The following is a 20,196-nucleotide window of genomic DNA, read 5'->3' as shown; positions in this document are numbered from 1 at the left end:
ATTTGGGCTTATGTTGCATCTGGGAGTCCACAGCCTGCTGCTCAACAGCATCAAGCCCACATCTTATTTTCTCAGTTAGGCTGCAGGTTTCTTTCAGACTTGCTCTGCATGTACGTATGCATTGAAAAGTAGATTATGTAACATAATTGATGGATTGATTGATTTATTGATTGAGATCCTGTGTCCCCAAGAAGAAAGTACTGGCAGTGTGGGCACAAAGTAAACATGTAAAGACCAGCTTTCACCTCCGTCACATGGTCTTCTTCAGCGTTTGTGAGCGGAGATGAGGCCACTCACATCTCTTTATTTGGTAGTCATCTCCATGGCAATTAAGCAAATACCATTTGCTGATCACTCAATTAAATCTACATAAAATGCTGCTAAGTGGACTTTGAGTTGAGGTTGTTTTGTCAGAACTACAAGATGAACTTTCACGTTTGTCAGACACAAAATCTACACATGATAAATACCAATAACAGTGAAAAAAAAAAAACTGTTTGCTGTCATACTGTCCACATTTCATTATTGATTATATTCAGAGCTTACTGTTCCCTGAGTCATCATTAATTGTCCCACAGGCACCATAACAGAATATAAAATATGAAACATTTAATGTATAAATATTTAAAACCATAATACAACTACCAAATTTAATAATGGCCTGGCTCATAGCTGAGAGCGTATCGTGCTGCAGAGTTGAAAACAGATGGACTGACTGACACCGCTGTCCTCAGGCCTCGTCAGCAGCAGGTCAGGCAGTCAGGGACCAGATTAAAGTCTCCCAGTAAGCTGCTGGTTGATTCATTTCCACAGCAGCGTCAGTGCAGCTGGGACGGCACATGTAGGTTAAACCGGCGCTCCTGCTTTCCGTCACCGTGAAGGTTTATTTTTACAGTGCACACATGCAAACAGCAGTAGTAAATGTAGTTTGGCGTCAGATCAGCTCTTATCTTCCCACACAGAACATGGCCGCTCGCTCCTCGCTCCCTCGATGCTAAAAACTTGGCGCCGTCCATCGATATACCCATATGTCAGATTTGACTTTACACAGTCTGTTCTCACATTGACGACCGCTGACCGAATGTTTGTGACAGTCTGCAGCTTACACAGCATTCAGCTTTAACTCAATACCTTTTTGTTAGTTTACTATGATATCTGTATTTCTGTTTAAGCCTGGAAAAGCTTTATAATTTAAGTGGATTATAGGTCATATATTAATTATTTAGCCGTTGAATTACGCTGTTAAGTTTCTAATGACAGTCTTTGAGAGATTGTTACTGTTGTCAGTGTTGTGGGTATCACTTGTTTTAGCCTCAAAGTGGCCAAATAAATCAATTCTTGCTGCTTTAAGTTACTCTCCATTAGAAATTTTCCCTCTATAAATGTGAATTTTTCAACATGAAGCCTGAGCAGAGAGCCGATGAACGTGAGGTTTGAGCCGGAGGAGGCCGACAGGACCAAACTGTGACGAGACATAAATGTTCAATGAGTCTTCTGCTGGTGAGGTGGGGATGTAAACACCAGCTGCTTCTGTCGGTGTGTGTACAGGTGTGTCTGTGTGTGTGTGTCTCTGTGTGTGTGTCTGTGTGTGTCTGTGTGTGTGTGATACCCATTCTTGCAGCGAGTGTCATGCCTGATGTGTTGTTAGTGTGATTTTACATGTGTTCCAGAGTAGAAATGTGTGTTTCTGACTGTTTGTGTGCCTTTGCGTGCGTGTCCACTCATCAGGGGACAGTGCTGCCAACGAGCCTCTTTCATTATTTAAATAGTCCTCAAACATTGGTTTTAAAACCAGTGGCAGACAGGAGACATTTACAATAACATGTCAAAACAAGCGTTTGCAGTCAGTGTAGCTCCTTCATCCTGATGCAGACAATCTCTTTCATAAAATATCCGCTGTGTTTTAAGATTTGACTGATAACTTGATGGTTGAGTTTGTCCTCAGTCACGCAGAAAAAAAAACATTGGTTTAAAAATCACAAGACCATTACGGACATGTTTCTCTGTGTGTTTACGCTGAAATCAGGTCAGTTTTTGATGCTAACACTGACAAGCTGTTCCTGGAATACCCAGAACATTTTTATAAATAAAGTTTTTTCTGTTGTTTTTAAATGTAATTTGGTGTTGAAGCACTCGGATAAACTCTGGGATATTTCGAGGTTTTAATGGAGAATACATGGCCGGCTTTGTCCACAGTCACACAGAAAAAGCTCAAACCAATCTACTGAAAATGTTCTGCAGTGCAAAAATGCATTTGAGTCAAGTAGTTATTTGCACATAGTGGAGTAAAAGTGCAAATTTTTTCCCCAGACGTTGCACAAAATACACATATACTGTATTATTTCTGAATTTCCACCACTGCAAATTTACTGCAAATGAAAGATAAATGCAACAGAAGCAGAGGATCTCTTGTCCAGCTGAAGTGACTGCAGCGCACAGAGCAGCTCTTGGCCCTGCTTGAACCTTGACCCGCTTCGCTCTTCATGCTCGCCGGAGCTGCGCCGATGCCTCCGGCCTTCTGCTTGCAGTCTGTGCAATCTTCTGTGCAATCGTCTTGTGGGCATTGTGGATAATAGAGTGTCAATGTGAATGTTCTCCCAGCAGATAAAGAGAGGAAAACCTCTTTTGTCAGTGTAGGAGGATCTCATTTGCCCAGACAAGCAAACCGACTGGTTAGCCAACAAGAAATAATGAACATCAAACGCAGCGATGTGAAATAAAAAGGTTCATTCCAAAAAGGTACATTTCCATTTTGGGGAAAACATGTTCTCATGTGTTGGAAGCGTAATGTTCGGAAAACATCGGGAATGTTTTGGACACAAATGTCCTCAAATTCCGAACTCTTGGTGTTTTGCTAATAATATTCACAGTGGTTAACTCTGACCGTGAACCACATTAAGCTAAGTCATTGTGTAAATACAGGAGTCACAGTAATCATGGCCGTGGTTTTAATTAACTTTTATTTTTAAGTGAATTTCAGTTCAGTTTTAATTTGTTTACTTTGGACATTTAAGATTATTTTTAAATTTATTTTAATTACAGTTCCAATTGCTCACTGCCAGAAGCAATTTTGTAAATGAGCCCAATGATGAGATCCAAATCTGTTTCTCTTTGTTGAAGCATCACAAAGCAGCAGCTCGCTCTTTACTGAGTGTGCTCCACTTTTCCTCTTACATGTGCGACTCTTGACAGTTATTATACTACTGACAGACATTTTCTGTTTCAAGTAACATTTTTTTTTTCAAGTAACATTTAGTGCAAGAACCAAAACTATCATCCACACTGTCGATCACTGTATTCACTATATTTATTGTATTCATTTAGATAAATCATGTACAAGTGATCAACAGTGTTTGGTTCTTTTACAGTCGGAGAGTTTGTTCCAGTTGTGCTCAGACTCACTAAAAGTAAGATGTTCTGCATGAAATTGATTCATCTTGAAGACTGGCTGTTCAAGTAGATCTACTTTCCTGCTTTTATCTCAAATATCTAAAGTCTAGGTTCGAGAAGTATGCTGTAATTGTGTAATTAAGTTTCCTCCTGACGACTGCTGTCAACATGTGAGCAGAGCAGTGACCTGCCAGCCTCTGGAAGCTGCTCAGGGGCCAGAAAAAAAGACTGTGACTGTGCTGAACAGCGAGCGGCTGTAAATGTTTGTAAGTGTGTGAACGTGAAGCAGTGTGGACACATGCAGCTGTAACTTACATGATGTAACAAACTGATGCAAAACTGCACCTGCATGCTGGAAAGAACGAATGCTCGTGGTCGATATTCTGAAGAGTCTGAGTCAAGTATCGATAAAACAAGCGGGTGATTTTTACCTGCCTTCACACAAACCACGCAGCTCTTTCACCTTGAAAGAAGCCTGAAACCTCGCACACAGTGTGAACCAGTTACCTCACCTGCAGGTACGGTACGAACTGCAATATGTGCAGCAACACACACACACACACACACACACACACACACACACACACACACACACACACACACACAGTGGTCATTTCTCCTCATTCCAGTCATGCAAGCAATTAGTTGAGGAAGGGTGCGTTGCAGGCGTCACTCAGCCAGAAATAATCAAACCTCTGATCTACTGAGAGCCAGCGGTACACTGATCTCATTCCTAAAATACACCACACTCACACACACACACACACACACACCCTTGGCCCTTTTACCTTGAAGCTCAGGCTACTCTTCATGTGTATTTTTGGTGTCGCTTCTCCTTGAGGAAGAATCCTGCTTGCTTAATGATTCAGCTCTCGTACTCCTGTTCTGACGAGTGTGTGTGCGCACATGCTGTGTAGTATGCACACACACATGCATGTGTGTTGTGTATCCTTCCCTACAGGCCTGCCTGGCTGCTGCGTACTTCACCCTCATGCCTCAGTGCTTGTGTCCAGGCTAGAGCCTTGTTTTAATGTTCTGAGACAAACAGAGCAGGAGGTTCAGTGTTTTCAGCCTCAGCACTGCTCAGCTCAACACTGCAGGTCAGGTCAGTCCGCCTACAGCCGTCTGAGAGGACTCTCAACAGAAAATGATCACATAGTTCCCAGAAAAATGGTTCTCTGGGCTGTTACCTGAGCCGTGGAAAAGAGAAAAACTTTGACAATCCACATTCGAGAGTGAGGGGGAAGGTGCAATTTGGAAAGACAATTGAAAGTAGTTTCACTTTCAGAAATACCACAGAGCCTATCTGCCATTATGTGCTATTTGCTCTTCTGTCTTAGCATGCAAAGCTCAAATATTAACAGTGTAAAAAGAGATGAGAACTTCAGGCCATTGGAATATGTTGGAAGAACCCAGTATTGACACAAAGCCACCACACAGTCCTTGATACAAAAATCTTTTGTTTCAAACAAGGCAAAAGAAGTATATTTCTGGATATACTTTTACAGAATGCCCTTTACATTTTGGCTGTCATTCACACACAGTCACACACCAATGGTAGCAGAGCTGCCATGCAAAGAGCTTGCCTTGTCATCACCAACCACCGACCCTGCGATTAATGGCTGCTTCTGAGCCATAACTGCTCCAAACAATCGCCACTTAGCTAATAATGGCTAATTATGTATGATGTATGTGTGTGTCTATGATTAATTTGGTATTGATTACCATCTCTATATATCCATTGTGGAACACTCAGTAAGAACCAGTAATGATAACGTTTGTCCGTAGATGAAGCTTTGGAACCTGGAATGTACCCACTAGCCTTTTTTGCATTATGTTTTAAACATATTTATTGTGTTGCTACCATGCTCCATTGTGTGTTTGTTGAATGAGAAGTTCTTTAGTGAAGTCAGAAGAATGTGGATTACTGTGTTTATCACTGTAGTATTGGAATATACTGAATGTATAATGGATTTTCTACCATTGTTTCACTGCTGTGAATCCAAGCTGGCCATATAACCGCTATCCTCCCCATAAGACCAACTCCAAGCTTTCCAGAGCCATCTTTCAAATCTACAGGGAGTGATGTTTGATACGTTAAAATAAAGATTTTCACTTGTGTGGAGAAAACTGAAAGAGGGAAGATGCCGAGAAAAGAAGTCAGTCAGGGAGAAAGGATGCATTTATGTGTGCTAGAGAACAGAATAGAGTGCCACCAGTCCCCATAAATAAAAACATGTCTTTGCTTTGTGTCAATCATGTTGACTGTGTAGCTTCCCTGTTATCAGTAAAAGGTCCATTTCCAATTAAAGTGTTTGCTCACTGAGATAGCCCAGGTCCATCACCCTCGCTGCACTCAGAATTGCTCAGTCGTGGACTCGAGTCTGATTGAGCCCCAGAGGCACATAGCCTTAAAACCTCTTATCAAGGTGGAAGAAAAGGAAAGAAAAACATAAAATAACAGCCTGAATCAAAGCATCCATCTTGATACCTTTGCAGTGCTCTGGTTCAAACCCAGAGAGGCCTCACCAGGGTTATGACAGACAATCTCCCTCCCCGGTCTCTGAAATTAAGCTTGAAATTGCAGATAGTATCGCTGTGACAGAAGAGGGAAGGAAGTTTTTGTTTGCCGTGAGTGACGCTTTGCAAAGCCAGCTCTGCTCTGCCATCTAATCCCACACGGCTCAGCAGGGTTGCCATGAGATGCCAATGAGGGACGCTGGTCGGAGCACTGTGGTGTTTTACATGCTGATAAGCAGAGCAGCTGGTGTTGTGATATGCTGGGCAGGCTCAGAGGGGGGGTCCTCTCAGCACTGGGTTAGACTGTGGACTCACACCTGGCTTTATTTTAGCTTTATTTTACATTTTAAATGCACTGCAGGGCAAAATGTGTCCTGTTCAGTTTGACAGTCCGGGGAGAGTTCACCAAACTCAAAATAATTTTTCATCTTTGTGATATGCTCTGTCTTTTAGCTCAGTGTGAGGTTCATAAAGACAGTTTGATCTGGTTTACCCTGAACCTCCAGATTCACTCCACAGCAGACTGCGTGGACACTCCTGTCAGCGGCGGTGCTTATAATAGTTAGCTATTGAGCTAACTAACGAGTGAGCTACTTTGTCTTTCTTGTGTGCTTTCAGTCCTCTGAGCCTGTCTCCGGTTCACCAAGTGTACAACTGAAAACAATCAGCTAGCTACCTTTCTCAGTGGTGAATTAGCTTGCTTACTAGCTAGCTACCTTTGTGGTGGGTTAGCTTGCTCGCTATAGTGCTTTCCAGCTAGATGTCACACTAGCTAACCTAGCTAGCTACCTGATGATGCATCCTTGCACTGATGGACTCCAGGTAAACCAGATGACTTAAAACCGCCGCCTTAAACGCTGTTGTTGGTTGCTAGACTCCCAGAAGATCTCCAAAATAAGCAGAACAAAGCCATTATTCAGCTAGTTTTAAAGAGTTTTACAGAAAGTCATAGTGTTGGTTTTTAACGAGGCAGGAGTGAACTTTTTTTTCTGCTTTTTAACTAATTATTTCAGCTTCTGGGTTTTGGGGCGGCTAGCTTTGGTTCACAAGCCTGCTTGAATAACCTCTGCAAAGTTCTGAGGAAACTTACAAAACTTATCATTGTCCACTTCACACAAGTTGCCCATGAACCCCCCACCTCCATCCTCTGACCCTACATGAAATGTTCATGGTGTTCCATCACTGGAAACAACACGGATCCGTGCAGCCGCATTACTCCAGCATTTGATTTCTTTTTCTGTTTGCCTGGTGCAGATTGGGTTTCTTTGGCCGGCTAAAAATCTCTCAGCCCTCTCTAATGCTTTCTGACATGTCTTCAAACCAGCCTCATCGAGCAGGAGAGGAAGAAAACAAGCCAGCGAGATTAAATCCCATGAAAGGCCAAGTGCCTGATTCCTTCACTAGACCTGGTGTCAGCAATGTTGCTTTAGCTTTTGGCTGTAAACTTTAAGTTGTTTTGAATTTTGAATCAATGTTTTACCCTCATGCAGTCAATTCAACTTCAACTTATGTAAAATGTACCCAGATTCCAGGGAAATGGAGCCCAGTGGGCGAAGGTTTGACCACCAAGAGAGTTCATATTAAACGGAGGAATGTTAAAGTAATTGGCATCAAGGGAACAAAAGGATGTGATCCAGTCAGGAAAAAAATAAGGCTGGAGATGTATGAGGGAGCCAGACCATTTAAAGCCTTATAGGTAAGAAGGAGGATTTTGAAGCTAGCACTTGAATGAAATGGTAGCCGATGCAGAGACATCATTACGCGTTATATGATACTACTTCTTAGATCATGCATGGACTCTGGCAACTGCTCCTTTTGTTGCTGTCTTAGCTGGGCCAGAGAAAAGTGCATTACAGTAGTCTGTTTTAGATGTTAGGAAGCCTTATGCGAGGATTTCCGCATCTGATTTTGATCAAATTCTTCGCTTCAGCTGGACGGCAGGTTTCACAGAGTCCAAAGGTATTAAAATCACAGAGGTTTAGATCATGAATTAAAAGCACTTTGGAGCCTAGTGATCTAATGTTAACAAACTGATTTTAAAGCGGGCATTGCTGTTAAAAACAGCTCTTACCTTCACAGGGATCAATTTGTCCATATTCTGTTGGTTTCTGTTTGGACTGGATTTTCTCTTTTGGATGAGGGTCGGGATGTAGAATGCTTCATTACCTCAATTCATAGAAAAGCCATTTGGAACAAAATTAATGTCATGAGAGAGTCTATGCCCGTTAAATGGACCTGCAGCATTGAGCCTATGAGATAACTACTCCAATTTGATCATAGAAAGGGGGGAATTTCAGAGAACAGAGTTATAGTTGAGTCTTGAATATTGGTCTAGAGGGGTTACCTGCATGGGGTACGGACTGATTCAGTTGCAGGAGGCAGTGGTGTATGGTCGGGGCACTATGGAAGATAGATCAAGTCCATCTGATCTGAAAAGTTCCAAAATAAATCAGTTTTCCACCAGATTCAGCTGGCAGGCAGAGCGTTCAGATTTAAGTCAGGAATTAAATGAAAGAGGAGATAGGTGAGAGGTGGGCTGATGGGGGGCTTGGGCCTGAGAGAACACTCTGTTTCCCGGAGGATAACAGCATCTATCAGAAGTTTAAAGTTTGATTTCAGGGTCTCTGACCGGTGGCTGCTTGTGTCATTTCTTTTTCTGCCAGAGTTTCATTTCTCCAGCTTTATTTTTTCTGTGGAAGTGGAAACAGACTTTTGTAGCCCTATGAACTTTTCTCCACACAGCAGAAACACATTACCTCAATGTCACTGTGATTGAGGTGATTCTACCTCATCGTATTTACCTCCTTTAATTCCTTTAACAGTGTGGACTCATGATGCTTCTGCTCACCTGTGCGCATTTTTGGATGTTCAGGTTGCAAACAAATCTGTCTTCAAGGTCAGAGGAGTGTAAACTTTGAGGTTTTATTTAAGATATACTGTGTATTTCTCTCTTTTTTGGAAAGTCTTAGAAAGTCATGCTGCTCTTGCCAACATGCATATTCTTCTTTTTTGTTGCTGAGCTACAGGCAAACTTTCCTCGTGGGTGTAAACTTTGAATAATTTTTGCATAATTTTTCTCTCAGTCTAGTTAGCTCAATACTGTGTAATCTCTTTTCTATTCAAATCCCGGTCTATTGTATTCATCTCTTATTTATCATCCATCTTCCTATCCTCTACCTCTCCTCCTCCTCCTCTCATCAGTATCACAGAGGGCTGTGAGCTTGTTTTTCAGTCGGATGCTTTTGCCTCAAGTGGCGTGCAGCTGAAACAAGCCACTTGTTGTCCAGGTTGGTGGTGACCTGGACAGAAACAGACCCCTGACACGCCACAGAGGGGGAAAGGCTTCCCGATGGTGCTGATCAATTATTGTACTCCAGACAGGAAAGACTCTGAGTGGGATCATCAGGAGAAGTGGAGAGTGATAGAGAGAGGCTGAGTGTGTGATTACGGGGAGTGGAGACAGATGAGAGACGTAGAGTGGTCATCAGCAGAGAGTGAGTTTGGGGTGTTGGCAGCCCGTCGGCGATACAAGTGGAAGATTGAATCACTTGTAGGGAAACTGGATGTCGCATTTTCAACAACTGCAGCAAATATACATTTCTCCTGTCATTCATGCAAAGGACAAATTCAGGACTTTAATGACAAAGTATTAACAGTTTGTATTGATGTTTCGCCTGAAATCACTAAACTTGGCATCAAAAGATCTTTTTGGTGCATCATGTTCTATCACAAAAGACTGATAAGGCATTGAATCCAGCAAAGTAACTTTATCTTAAACCCAAACAGCTTTGTTTTGAGCAAAATAGCAGAGAAAACACTGTATTTTTCTCCAAATATATCATCACTGAGTACGAATCTGGCACACCCTCATGCTAACAAACAAGTTAGTCAGAAAAGTCCAGCTGCCCACTGGCACAGCAAGTTGAATGAAGAACAATTGCAAGCTCAGTGTGATGCTTTTCTCTTAGCATTTTGTAAGGCTGAACACGCACATCCTATGTCTTCATATGCTGAGGATTTGGCTTTATTGAAGCGTATTTGGGAGGGACATACTGACGTGAAGGGCGAGCACAGATCATGCAGAGCATTGTACAAACTGTCAGTGGGGAGCTGAGAGCGAAGTTGCAGTCTGCTGAATTTTGGGAGCTGCTCTTTGATGGATCGGAGAGGACGTCACAAAAACCACCTTGCAACTTGACAGAGAGTCCGCTGTGAGAGAGTGGATGCACTTAAAGCAAGACGGAAAATGCATGCAGGAAGCTGAAGAGGAGGACAGTGAGGAAGAGTACCAAACATAACCTCCTGGTGCTCACCTGTAAGTTATGTACACCCCTGGCTGTAACAGCCTCCATTCCTCTGGAGACTTTCTGTAGCTGTTTGCTTCCATTCAGCCTCTTCTGTCATGGGTGAGGTTCGCTGACGTTGGACATGAAGACCTGACTCGCAGTCACCGTTCCAGTTATTGAGTGGAGTTGAACTAAGGGGGAAGGGTCTTCCTGCAATGAAACTGGAAGCACGCTATTGACTAAAATGTCACTGCTATAGCATTGGCAAGGCCCCAACCAGGAAAATCAGCGGAGGATTTGTGGACTTTTAAATAAATCCCATGAATAAAAAGTGCTACCTGGGGATAAATGTTATAGCGCAATCTTGTGGAATGTCGCCCATCTCACAGTGTAAATCCTCGTATCGCGAAGCCCAAATATTTGAAAATATTTGTCTTTTCCAATTACTGCTGGTTAGGTTCCCTCAAGCAAGTCACTCCAAGCTCCCTGTAATGTTTTGTCTCAGCAATAAATAAGGCTGAACACGCACATCCTACGTCTTCATATGCTGCTCCAGTCGTGAATATGAAAGGAGTTTGTTTGACGAAACAGGGAATAGTGTTCACAAAGGGGTGAAACAAGGTAAAACATTAGATTATGATAAGACTGTAAAAGTCCACATCTGTGCTGCGAGCAGTGAATGTAACCACAAACAATAACAGCTAAAGAATAATTAGGCTGTTTATTTGTCTATGACTTTGTGTAAAAGAACTTCTGGTGGCTTGTTAAGGTGCAAAAATAGGTTGAGAAAATAAGAAAAAAAACGAAGTAAAACCTCAAGAAGAACACAAAAGATGTTTACTTATTATCAAGATTCCTGATCTTTATATTTTAACATTTCTGTGCAGGTTTATTGAACTGACTGTCAGGCCGCTGAAACTTTTTCAAAGTCCTTTGGATGAAATAAAAAGTGGAAGATGGTCAGAGGAACAAGAACGTGAAGGTTGTTTCACACAGAAATGAAGATATTTCTGTTTAATTCTTTTATTTATATTGACCCTGTGCAGAGCTGTCTGTGCTCGGACTCAACACACTGGAGGATAAGTGGTGCAAATCTCTTTTTAGAAGTTGGTAAAACAGCATCTCCCAGCATTCTCTGTCCACTGTACCTGTAAATGTACCTTTGTAAAGCCTCCTTTTGTTCGAACTCAGTGAAAACTCCTTCTTCATTCAACAATCAGAGCAAGGACAACTTCTGCACTGTATCAGAAGGGTGTTCATGTGCTGAGGTTAATTCTCGGGTTAATGCAGGGGAGTAAGAGCTCTGGAAGGCCCGCTTCCATCCTCAGTGCTGATGAAGCTGAAGAGTGAAATGCAACATGCGACTGATTATTGTATCACTCAATAAAAGTAAAATATTTCATTCCAAAGTTGGTTTGTGGCTTCTAACTCTTAACTTTAGTCATAATTGTATATGATGAAATTGTAAAGTCAGTCAACTTTATCTGAGATTTAACCTTTTTTTTTTAAATAGTATAATCATGGACTTCATCTGAGGTTTAACAGCAGAAGGATTGAGCTCTGCTTGTTGCCTGAATATTAAATAAATGCTCCACTGTGTTAGCATTGCTCTGCTGCAACATAGTCATTGACTCACAACGTTATCAAAATCGATGCAGCAGAACCAACGATTGCATCTTCTTTCATTCCACTGTTTTATTCCTTATCAAATCCTTGTGCCTATATTACCCACAATGCAACTCCACCACCGACGTGGGTGTTATGCTAGTAGCGGCTAATGTATCCTGTAGCCTCCAGGCTGCTGCAGAGATGAGGAGCAGCTGCAGATCTCAGCTCCAGCCCGTTTCTTTCCCCTTGACCAGATTTCACACAGCTCCCTCTGGAGCCACAAAACATTTATATACATTTTTCTTTTTTTTTTTTTTACATCACAGTAGTACTACCCAGAGCCGTAAAGAGACTTTTATGTGTAAAACTGGTGCAGTTCATCTTTCAGTCTATTAAAGTCCTTCAGAGTCCCACCGGCCAGGAGCCAAAGTCTGTTTAACTGACAGACAGAATCACTGCAGGAAGCAGATTTTCCTCTCACACACAGGCACCTGGTGCAATTTATTTTTTTTTTTGTTTCATTATTTCATTATTTCAACTAAGTGTTTTTATTTATTGTTAGCAGGAAATCTTGACGTTACACTGTTAGACTCTTCATGCTGTGGTGGGAAAGTCCAGCATTTCAGCGCTGCGTTCAGATTATTGAGAAATCAAACCCACATGGCAACAACAAGCAAACCCAAACTGTTATCTATCAGCTCTGCAAGTGTGATGTACAGTGTTAGTACTCTGCCAGCTAGACTCCAGGTTCTCAAATACATATTTCAATTTGGATTCAGAGCGTGTTGGTCTTTAGTGAGAAATTCCTCTTTCCCACTCCTCCACAGGAAGACGACGCCAGCGTCTGCCGCACAGCGCGTTCAAAATCTGGCTAAAGGGCACCTCATCAAGATGAATGTTCGCCACATTGCTGCCCAAAATATGTAGAAATGTTTAGTCTGCTTGTAATCCGGGCCTTCTGTCTCTCTCTCTCCCCTGGCCTCATTAAACAAATCTCCATCCTGTCTCCAGCTCTGCCAGTTGGCCTGGTGGCTCGGTTGTGTACAAACAAAACCACGAATAAACACAGAGTGGATGCAGCCACATGTCGCGCTCCAGAGTTTCATCTGATCCCTATAGAAGAATGAGAAGTGCTCCTAATGAGCAGTGTGCTCTTTTCTTATCATACATATGTCTGTGTATGAACAGGCTCATGTGCATCAGAGATTCTTCCAGCTTTCAGTCTGTTTCCTTCTTTCCTTCCCTTCATATAAAGTTTTCAGGCTTTTTAATGAGACTTTTCTGTAACCTGTGTGGAGTTTCACTCTTTCTCTTCCTGTTTATAAATTATTATGGATGGAAATTAGAGCGTTATACTTTCACCTGGTTGACTTTATATTGCATAATATTTATGTCGGTGTATATATAAAGCTACAGCCTCGCTACACGTTCCTGTTGGCCAAGTTGAAAGATAGAAATGAAGCTGATGTAGATCTGTGACTTTTTCCATATGTTCACTTATTTCTTTTTCATAGTTATCATGCGTTTGGTCTGACCCTCAATACTGATGCAGTTCAAACTTACTAACATACCATCATCAGGATCTTGTTTTATTGTTTTAATATTGGCATTTCATCGCAAGATAAGGATTTAAATAGCAATTGAATGATAGCAATAAGGGACAAATGAAACTACATCCATCTCTGCTGAAGCTGGTGATAAATATATAAACATATACAAATACAAATGGAGGCACATATGCACACACATATGCACACATGCAGTTTTACAGAGAAAAAAAGTGCTCCAGCGGAGATTCAGAAGCAGTCTGTTATTGATGAAATTCACGCCAACACATTTTGACGTGACGTCTCCATCACAAACAAGCTTCTGTCAAAGACATAATGAGGAAACAAATATTGTTGCTGTACAGTGAAAATCATGTCAACGTGTCATGAGATATTAAAAATAGCCTTGCTTTGAGCTTTGTGAAGTTTTTCATTGACTGAACCCTTCAGTTTATCTGAAAAGCCTCAAAATCGCACAGCAACAATAAGCTGACTGCAGCCTGAAAGTGCCTTCTGACTGCCCTGTTAGTGCACTGTCACGTCCTTTGTACCATCATTTGGACTCATTTCAGTGTTGTGAAGCACAAAGGACTGAAGCACGAACATTTCAGACATTGAAGATTCACAGCAAAGCACCAAAAGTGTGAGTGACAAAGACCAGAACTCACTGTTTACGCGTGGTTCATCTGAACATCATCACGCTGACGTTTATTTAGCTTCTACTCGATAGAGACTAAACCATGTGACTCTCTGTCTTTACTAAGTGAAGGATCAGCAGAAAGTCGTCAATAACCGGCCCAGCCTCTCCTCACCGACATGAGGTTTCTCTGATTCCACCAAAGAGCTCGAGCAGCGAGTCACCCTCAGAGCCACAGTGAGACCAGCTGAGGCTGTGACGCTGCAATGTGGCAGCAATTTTGGGTTCCGCTCCGGCGAGAATCTGCAGCCAGTTTCCTTTTGAAAAGCCCCAAATGTTCAAGGCTGTCGGGAAGGTAAATTTCACGGCCAGTTTGGCAGCAGGAAGTGTCTCTGGTCAGGGTGTTTGTGTAAACAGCTTGTAATGGTTTTAGCCCCGCGGTGAGGCCTCTGCACACACACATACATTTGTACACATACACACATGTATCTGCACAGAGTGTGCACAGTCACACACATGTGAAAACTCGCATGTTTACCACAGACGTTCATTCTTCTCATTCAAAAGCAGTGAAGCCTATAGACTGTACACAAATGAGAGCCATGATGGCTGCCAAATGAGTTTCTCTTATATTTAACAAATGCTGCTTCTTGCTGTTGAGCGGAGTCGTGTCGGCTGTTGTTGTGCACTGATGCCACGTTTAACTGTGTGTGTGCAGGACTGTTTGCATGAACCAATTAGTCACATGCTGGACATGAACATCAGTCACGTTCATCTTTTGTGCTGCTAAATGCCTCTTTTGTCAGATTAGAAATGCTTGCTTGAACAAATCAGTGTCACCTGGAACAGAAAGCTGAGCTTATTATGGTTGTGGTCAGTGACCGGTTCATTGAATTCATAGCAGAGACGATTACAGCGAGTGTTTGTTGGCTTTTTCATCCAATTAGCAACATTAAAGTCATGAAAATGAACTAAGGTTTCAGTCATTGACCTTATTAATTTAACTGTGCTGTGAAAAACACGTATCTCCAACAGGTTAACAATGAGCCACATTTTAAGTTTTGCGACATTTAAGTTTTCAGATAATCCAGCGGGTTTTTAAATGCTTTGTTTGGCTTTAGAGGACTGAATGAAAAACTCTTCTCTGCACAGTTTTCGTCCATTTGGAATTCCTTTTCTCATAAATTAGTGTCATGCACTGATTTCTCTTCTGGTCTCACACTCAGTCTAAAATGTACCTTCAGCTGTTTATCTTGTTCACAGTTGTGGTGTTATACTGGGAAGAGGCAGCACAGAGGAGCAGCACTCATTCACCTCTTACTGGGAAACGTCCAACATCCAAATCACCAGCTGGAGATAAAATTGGAAAGCTCAGTGAAGTCTAAATAAACTCTCAGCTGATCATCGTGGCCGCTTTGGACGAGGGTGCAGACTGTAATCAGGGCCGGATTCACCTCGTACACTTAATCCAGAACCCTCATCTATAAGGGGGACGACTGGGAATCAGCTAAAAATATTAACAGAACGATCTCAATCTGTCACTCATGGTCTTCATCTGTGAATGCACCTGGCTGTGGTGTAATCACATGACCTGAGTCACGGTCAGTCATGTGACAACACAAATATACAGCTCATTTAACAAACAAGAGCAATTACATTAACAGGGGAACGTAAAGCTGATCAGATCACTGCTTTCTATTAACATAATGAGGGAATGTCGTTAAATGTCATCGGTGGAAGTCGATGTTGATACTGAACGAACATATTTCACACCGGAATATCCGACCTCGCTGTACAATCAGCTGGCAGTGACTCATCAGCATTATTCGGCTTTTAATGGTTATGTTTAGCCATTCAAATGTCAGGGTTATTAACACTTAACAGAAGGTAAATGTGATGTTGTTGCTGAAAGCTAGACAGGACTCAAAGGTCCTGCAGCTCCAGAGTTCATAAAACTCAAAGAAGAATTGACTCAGAGCATAAACCAGGCAGTGGTTACATTTTTCATCTTAGTGTAACTGGGAAAATAATCCAGTAATGTGTCAACGTAACAGGGCTGGATGAATGTTACGAGAAGATCTGAGCGATGAAGGTGATGAAGGTGGCTCATCAAAAACCATCAAATGGGAACATCAATCTGACATGTTTGACGTGTATTTGCACTCAGCTTGTATTTTGGCTTTGAACACATGTAGTGATCATGGATCCAGAGCGTATGAGAAGCCTTTGTTCAGGTTCAGGTTACCATCTCTGCCTCCTTCGCTTGTTTTTTACTGTCACTCCAGCGTCGCTGACGTCTCGTAACAAAGTCAACCTGCGGTCAGCTTTGACAACTCCTCTTCATCACCCTCCTGTAACCCAGACTGTGTGATCACTTTTCCAGTAAGCAGGCTCGGAGAAATGACTCACTTACCATCAGGGGAATGTTATGAGGCTTTAACTAATTGTATTATCCCTTCACAAAGGCCTATCAAGTCTGAACTGCTTGGCAGTGAAGAGACAATGGGAGGTCACCAGGTCTGATACTGGTTGTAATGCTGGTGATCGTGGAAAATAAGCTTATTCTACTTAACATAACAGTGGTAAATGTTCCTCATAGATCCTGAGACCAGGATCTATCGCAGCCGCTACCACTGTCATGTCCTCCAGAGGGGCTTTAGGAGGAGTTAATTGGTGTTTGCAGGAAAATTTTCAGTTGCCTGAGGATTAGGCCTGAACAGCTCCCAGGCCGAAGTGAGGGCCTGAGGTTATGTGTTTGAATGCAGCGACAAGAAAGGATTGTCTGCCGTGCTGCTCAGTGACCTGTGGCCACCAGGGGGCACTCACACAAATTATAAAGCCCTCCCTTCATTTTATGTCATAACTGATCGATGTAAGTTTCATGTGAATTATCTTTTTTCATTAATTGATGAGTTTTTATATACTGCACAATTTCCCAGAGCCCACGTTAGCATCTTCATATGGTTTGTGTTGACTGACAAAAATCCAAAGATTTGTTTCGACTGACGCGATTCATCTCTCTTTCTCTCAGGTATTCTGTCCTGCACAACGGGAACCACGCGGAGCAGGAGAAGAAGTCTCTGCACACCGACACAGAGTCCCACGAGTCCTGCTTGTGACTAACAACGACTCCTCAGTCACATCTCCAACAACCTCGGCTCTAACAGCGGCACCACAGAGCCGCCGCCTCCACACATCCGGAGCTGAAATCCAATACAGATGCTACAAATCCAGCAGGCCGGAGCCCTGGTGGCACTTTACCAATCCAAGCCAGGAATGTGACTTTGGAAGGGGCGTATCTGGTTTGAAAGTTCAGCCCAAACTCATGCTGTGGTCTTTAAAGGTGGCTTGGATCAGGTGGACTGAACAAAACCGGCTCTCTTGTCTTTCTGACGCTGTTTCTGTCATGCTGGTTTCTGGTCCCCAGCCCTCAGAGACTGAGCTGTCCCAGTCGAACTAAACCAGATCCAGAGCCGCAGACCCGCTGGTAGCTATCTGTGAAGTTCAGCTTGTCTTGTGGAGAACAGCTTCGGTAGAATGTGGAGAAGTTCACAGCATGAGATGTGATGATGGACTGGGAGTCGTGGAAGTGAATTCTGTTGCCAAAGCTCTTTGATATTCCACACAAAGGACCTGCTTCTGATTATTATATGATGCTCCCTGTTGTTTTCCAGTGCAAAGTCAGAAAGAGTCACCATAGATTTTAGAAGGTTGTTCCTTGTAAAACGAGTGTTATTCACGAGAGGAGGCAGAGTGTTTCCTTCGCTCAACATCACATGTTAAACATCATGTGTCTTCGCCTTAGACACAGAGCTGAAGAACCTGTTCGTCTCCCAGATCGAAGCTTTCCAGCTTTGCTAAATCCTCACTAAGCTGAAAGGAAATGTGGCTGCAAGGCTGCGTTAAATCCTTGACCTAAACTGTTGAAGTGCATTATTATAGAGGCTGCTAGCTCGCACTGCGTGCTCATCGCTCCACGAGGCTCCTCTGAATCAATGTTTCTCACACAATAAGAAGTTAGAGGACCACGACGCATAGCAGCTACTCATGAATGATTCAGCAGCCATTGTGATGATGGTGGAGCAATATGGTGTGTGTGTGTGTGTGTGTGTGTGTGTACATTTGCAGAGCTTTGCAGTCTGTGTGCGTCTGTATGTGCGTTTCTGTGGTGATTGAGTGCTTCTGAGGGTGTCCATGTACCGTACATGTGCATTTCCTCATGTGTGACGTTAGTATGTAATGAAACCTCCTTTTCCCATCATTCCATGCTGCGTTGTCCCCGCTCCATCTCGACCCCTCCTCCCTCATCGTCCCTGCTCGCCTTGGAGGTCGTGTTACAGAATGTACCAGAAATGTTTCCATTTTTACTTGTTCGTGGGAACAGAGAACACTAAAACACCTGTTTACCTGCACCCATAATGCAACCTTGTCCTTTTTTAAAAAACTCAATTATTCCCCGGCAGACTGTCCTCTCTGTGTCCTCCAGTACTTGTGGCTTACAGCATAAAACTTTATTAAAAAGGTCAATCAGATGTCTCCAAAGCTAGTAATGAGACCCAAAGGAAGCTCTAATAAAGCCATTGTAAGCTGCCTGCACAGCACAGCAGATAAACAAAGTTAGCAATTAGCCTCCCCTGACATCATTTTCTGAGGAGGTGGTGGAGACCAAACCAGAGCTAAAAGGAGAAAGAACATGGGACTTGTCTTCATCCGGTGGGGAGAAAGACGACTTCAGCGGTTTGACGATGTTGCTCGTTGTCTGCCGGATGGAAAGTTACGCCGCTGAGTGCTGAACCATTAGCCGTGACTTCATGAACTTGTCATATGTCAGCGCTGTGTGTCTGTCAGCTTATTGTGGAGCTTTTCTGCCCCCAAGTGGTCAAAAATAATTATGCAGCTTAACTGGAGCTGTGAGACTTTCTGCTTTTGGTTTATGGTCTTTCTGATTGTCCTCAGCAGACCGATGAACAGTTTTTGCTGTCCGATGACGACAATGCATGTCCAAATTCAGTGAATTCCAGTTGATTTGGGCTTGGGTTGTCTTTCTTTAGCAAATGACCTTTAGGAAAAAAAATAAATCAGATGGCAGCTATAAAATGTGGACAAATAGTGAACATCATGACTTCCAGAGTCAAAGCCGGCACAGAGCCTTTGCAGAGGGTTTGCTTAGGAACAAACAGCCCTCCGAAATCAGTTAATCACATGACAACACTGTTGAGCACTGATTCACTGGCACAAAGAAAAGCCAAGAAGCTCTTGACTGGAATCACTGGGCAGGCGAGGTAATTACAAATCCCCGCAGAGACAAGCCCATTGACCCAGTTTAGTGAGCCACGGTTCAGAGGACATATCCAGGCTGGGCTGGAACCTCATAAATGACACCATCCCTCATGTTACTCCAGATACATAAATATGAGGCTCACACATTGAGAGAGCGAGGGGAGGGCCAGCTGGTTCAGGCCTGATGTATTATAGACTTCACCATAGCTCAGGTCACCTCAGCTCTTTACCGTCCTGACAGTGAAATGTCCACAGTTGAAACCACGTGTTGTCCCTGAAAGACGAGTTTATGAGAGAGTCAACAGTAATGACATTTCACTGCTTTCTCTGTGTGTGTGGACACAATGTTCCACTTAAATGTTGTCAGTGCCATTTGATGCATTGCACCATCTTACAGATAACAAACTTAGAGATCTGCAGGAAACTGTTCATCGTGCTGAAGTGTCCTTGAGCAAGACACAAATATCCATGAGACAGTAAGAGACACATCTGTCCTTTGAGTCTCATTCACCTTCTGCTGTAAGAAGCTCAATTATGTGGGTTGAAATGACGATTTACCGTAGACTTAAAGCATTAAAATACATAACAGCATAATCCAGTTCTCTGCTGTCATCTGTATGTTCAGTGTGTTCAAAATAGTCCATTTGATTAACAAAATATGGCTAAAGACAGGTTCTAGGCAGGGGGATGATGGCACAGGAGGTGTATTTGACCATATTTTGCCACAGAAAACTGGAATATGCTGCTTTTTTTTTGTTTTGTTTTGTTTTGTTTTGTTTTGTTTTGTTTTGTTTTTGCTTGTCTGAAAGAGGAAATATTTCTCTTCAGTCACGGTGAAAGTTGCCATCATGGTGGCTTGAAATGTCCTCACCTGTGTCTTTCTGTAGTGGACAGAGTCCCGGTAGCCCGACATCCCACCAGGTTTGGG

General features: G+C 42.7%; 1 protein-coding gene across 2 annotated transcripts in view; it reads left to right on the top strand.

Annotated features, from left to right (window-relative positions):
* Positions 1-18,400, top strand: part of htr4 (5-hydroxytryptamine receptor 4) — a 141,390-nt gene extending 122,990 nt beyond the window's left edge. For both annotated transcript variants that reach the window (XM_076739879.1, XM_076739877.1), the window contains exon 7: positions 17,020-18,400. In XM_076739879.1, the coding sequence (XP_076595994.1) occupies positions 17,020-17,107 (88 nt within the window). In that variant the 3' untranslated portion in view covers positions 17,108-18,400. The remainder of the gene's footprint in view (positions 1-17,019) is intronic.
* The last annotated feature ends 1,796 nt before the right edge of the window (positions 18,401-20,196 follow it).

This window comes from Chaetodon auriga, chromosome 9, assembly GCF_051107435.1.
Source record: "Chaetodon auriga isolate fChaAug3 chromosome 9, fChaAug3.hap1, whole genome shotgun sequence".
Classification (NCBI taxonomy): Eukaryota; Metazoa; Chordata; class Actinopteri; order Chaetodontiformes; family Chaetodontidae; genus Chaetodon; species Chaetodon auriga.
This window is presented reverse-complemented; position numbering and strand designations above follow the sequence as displayed.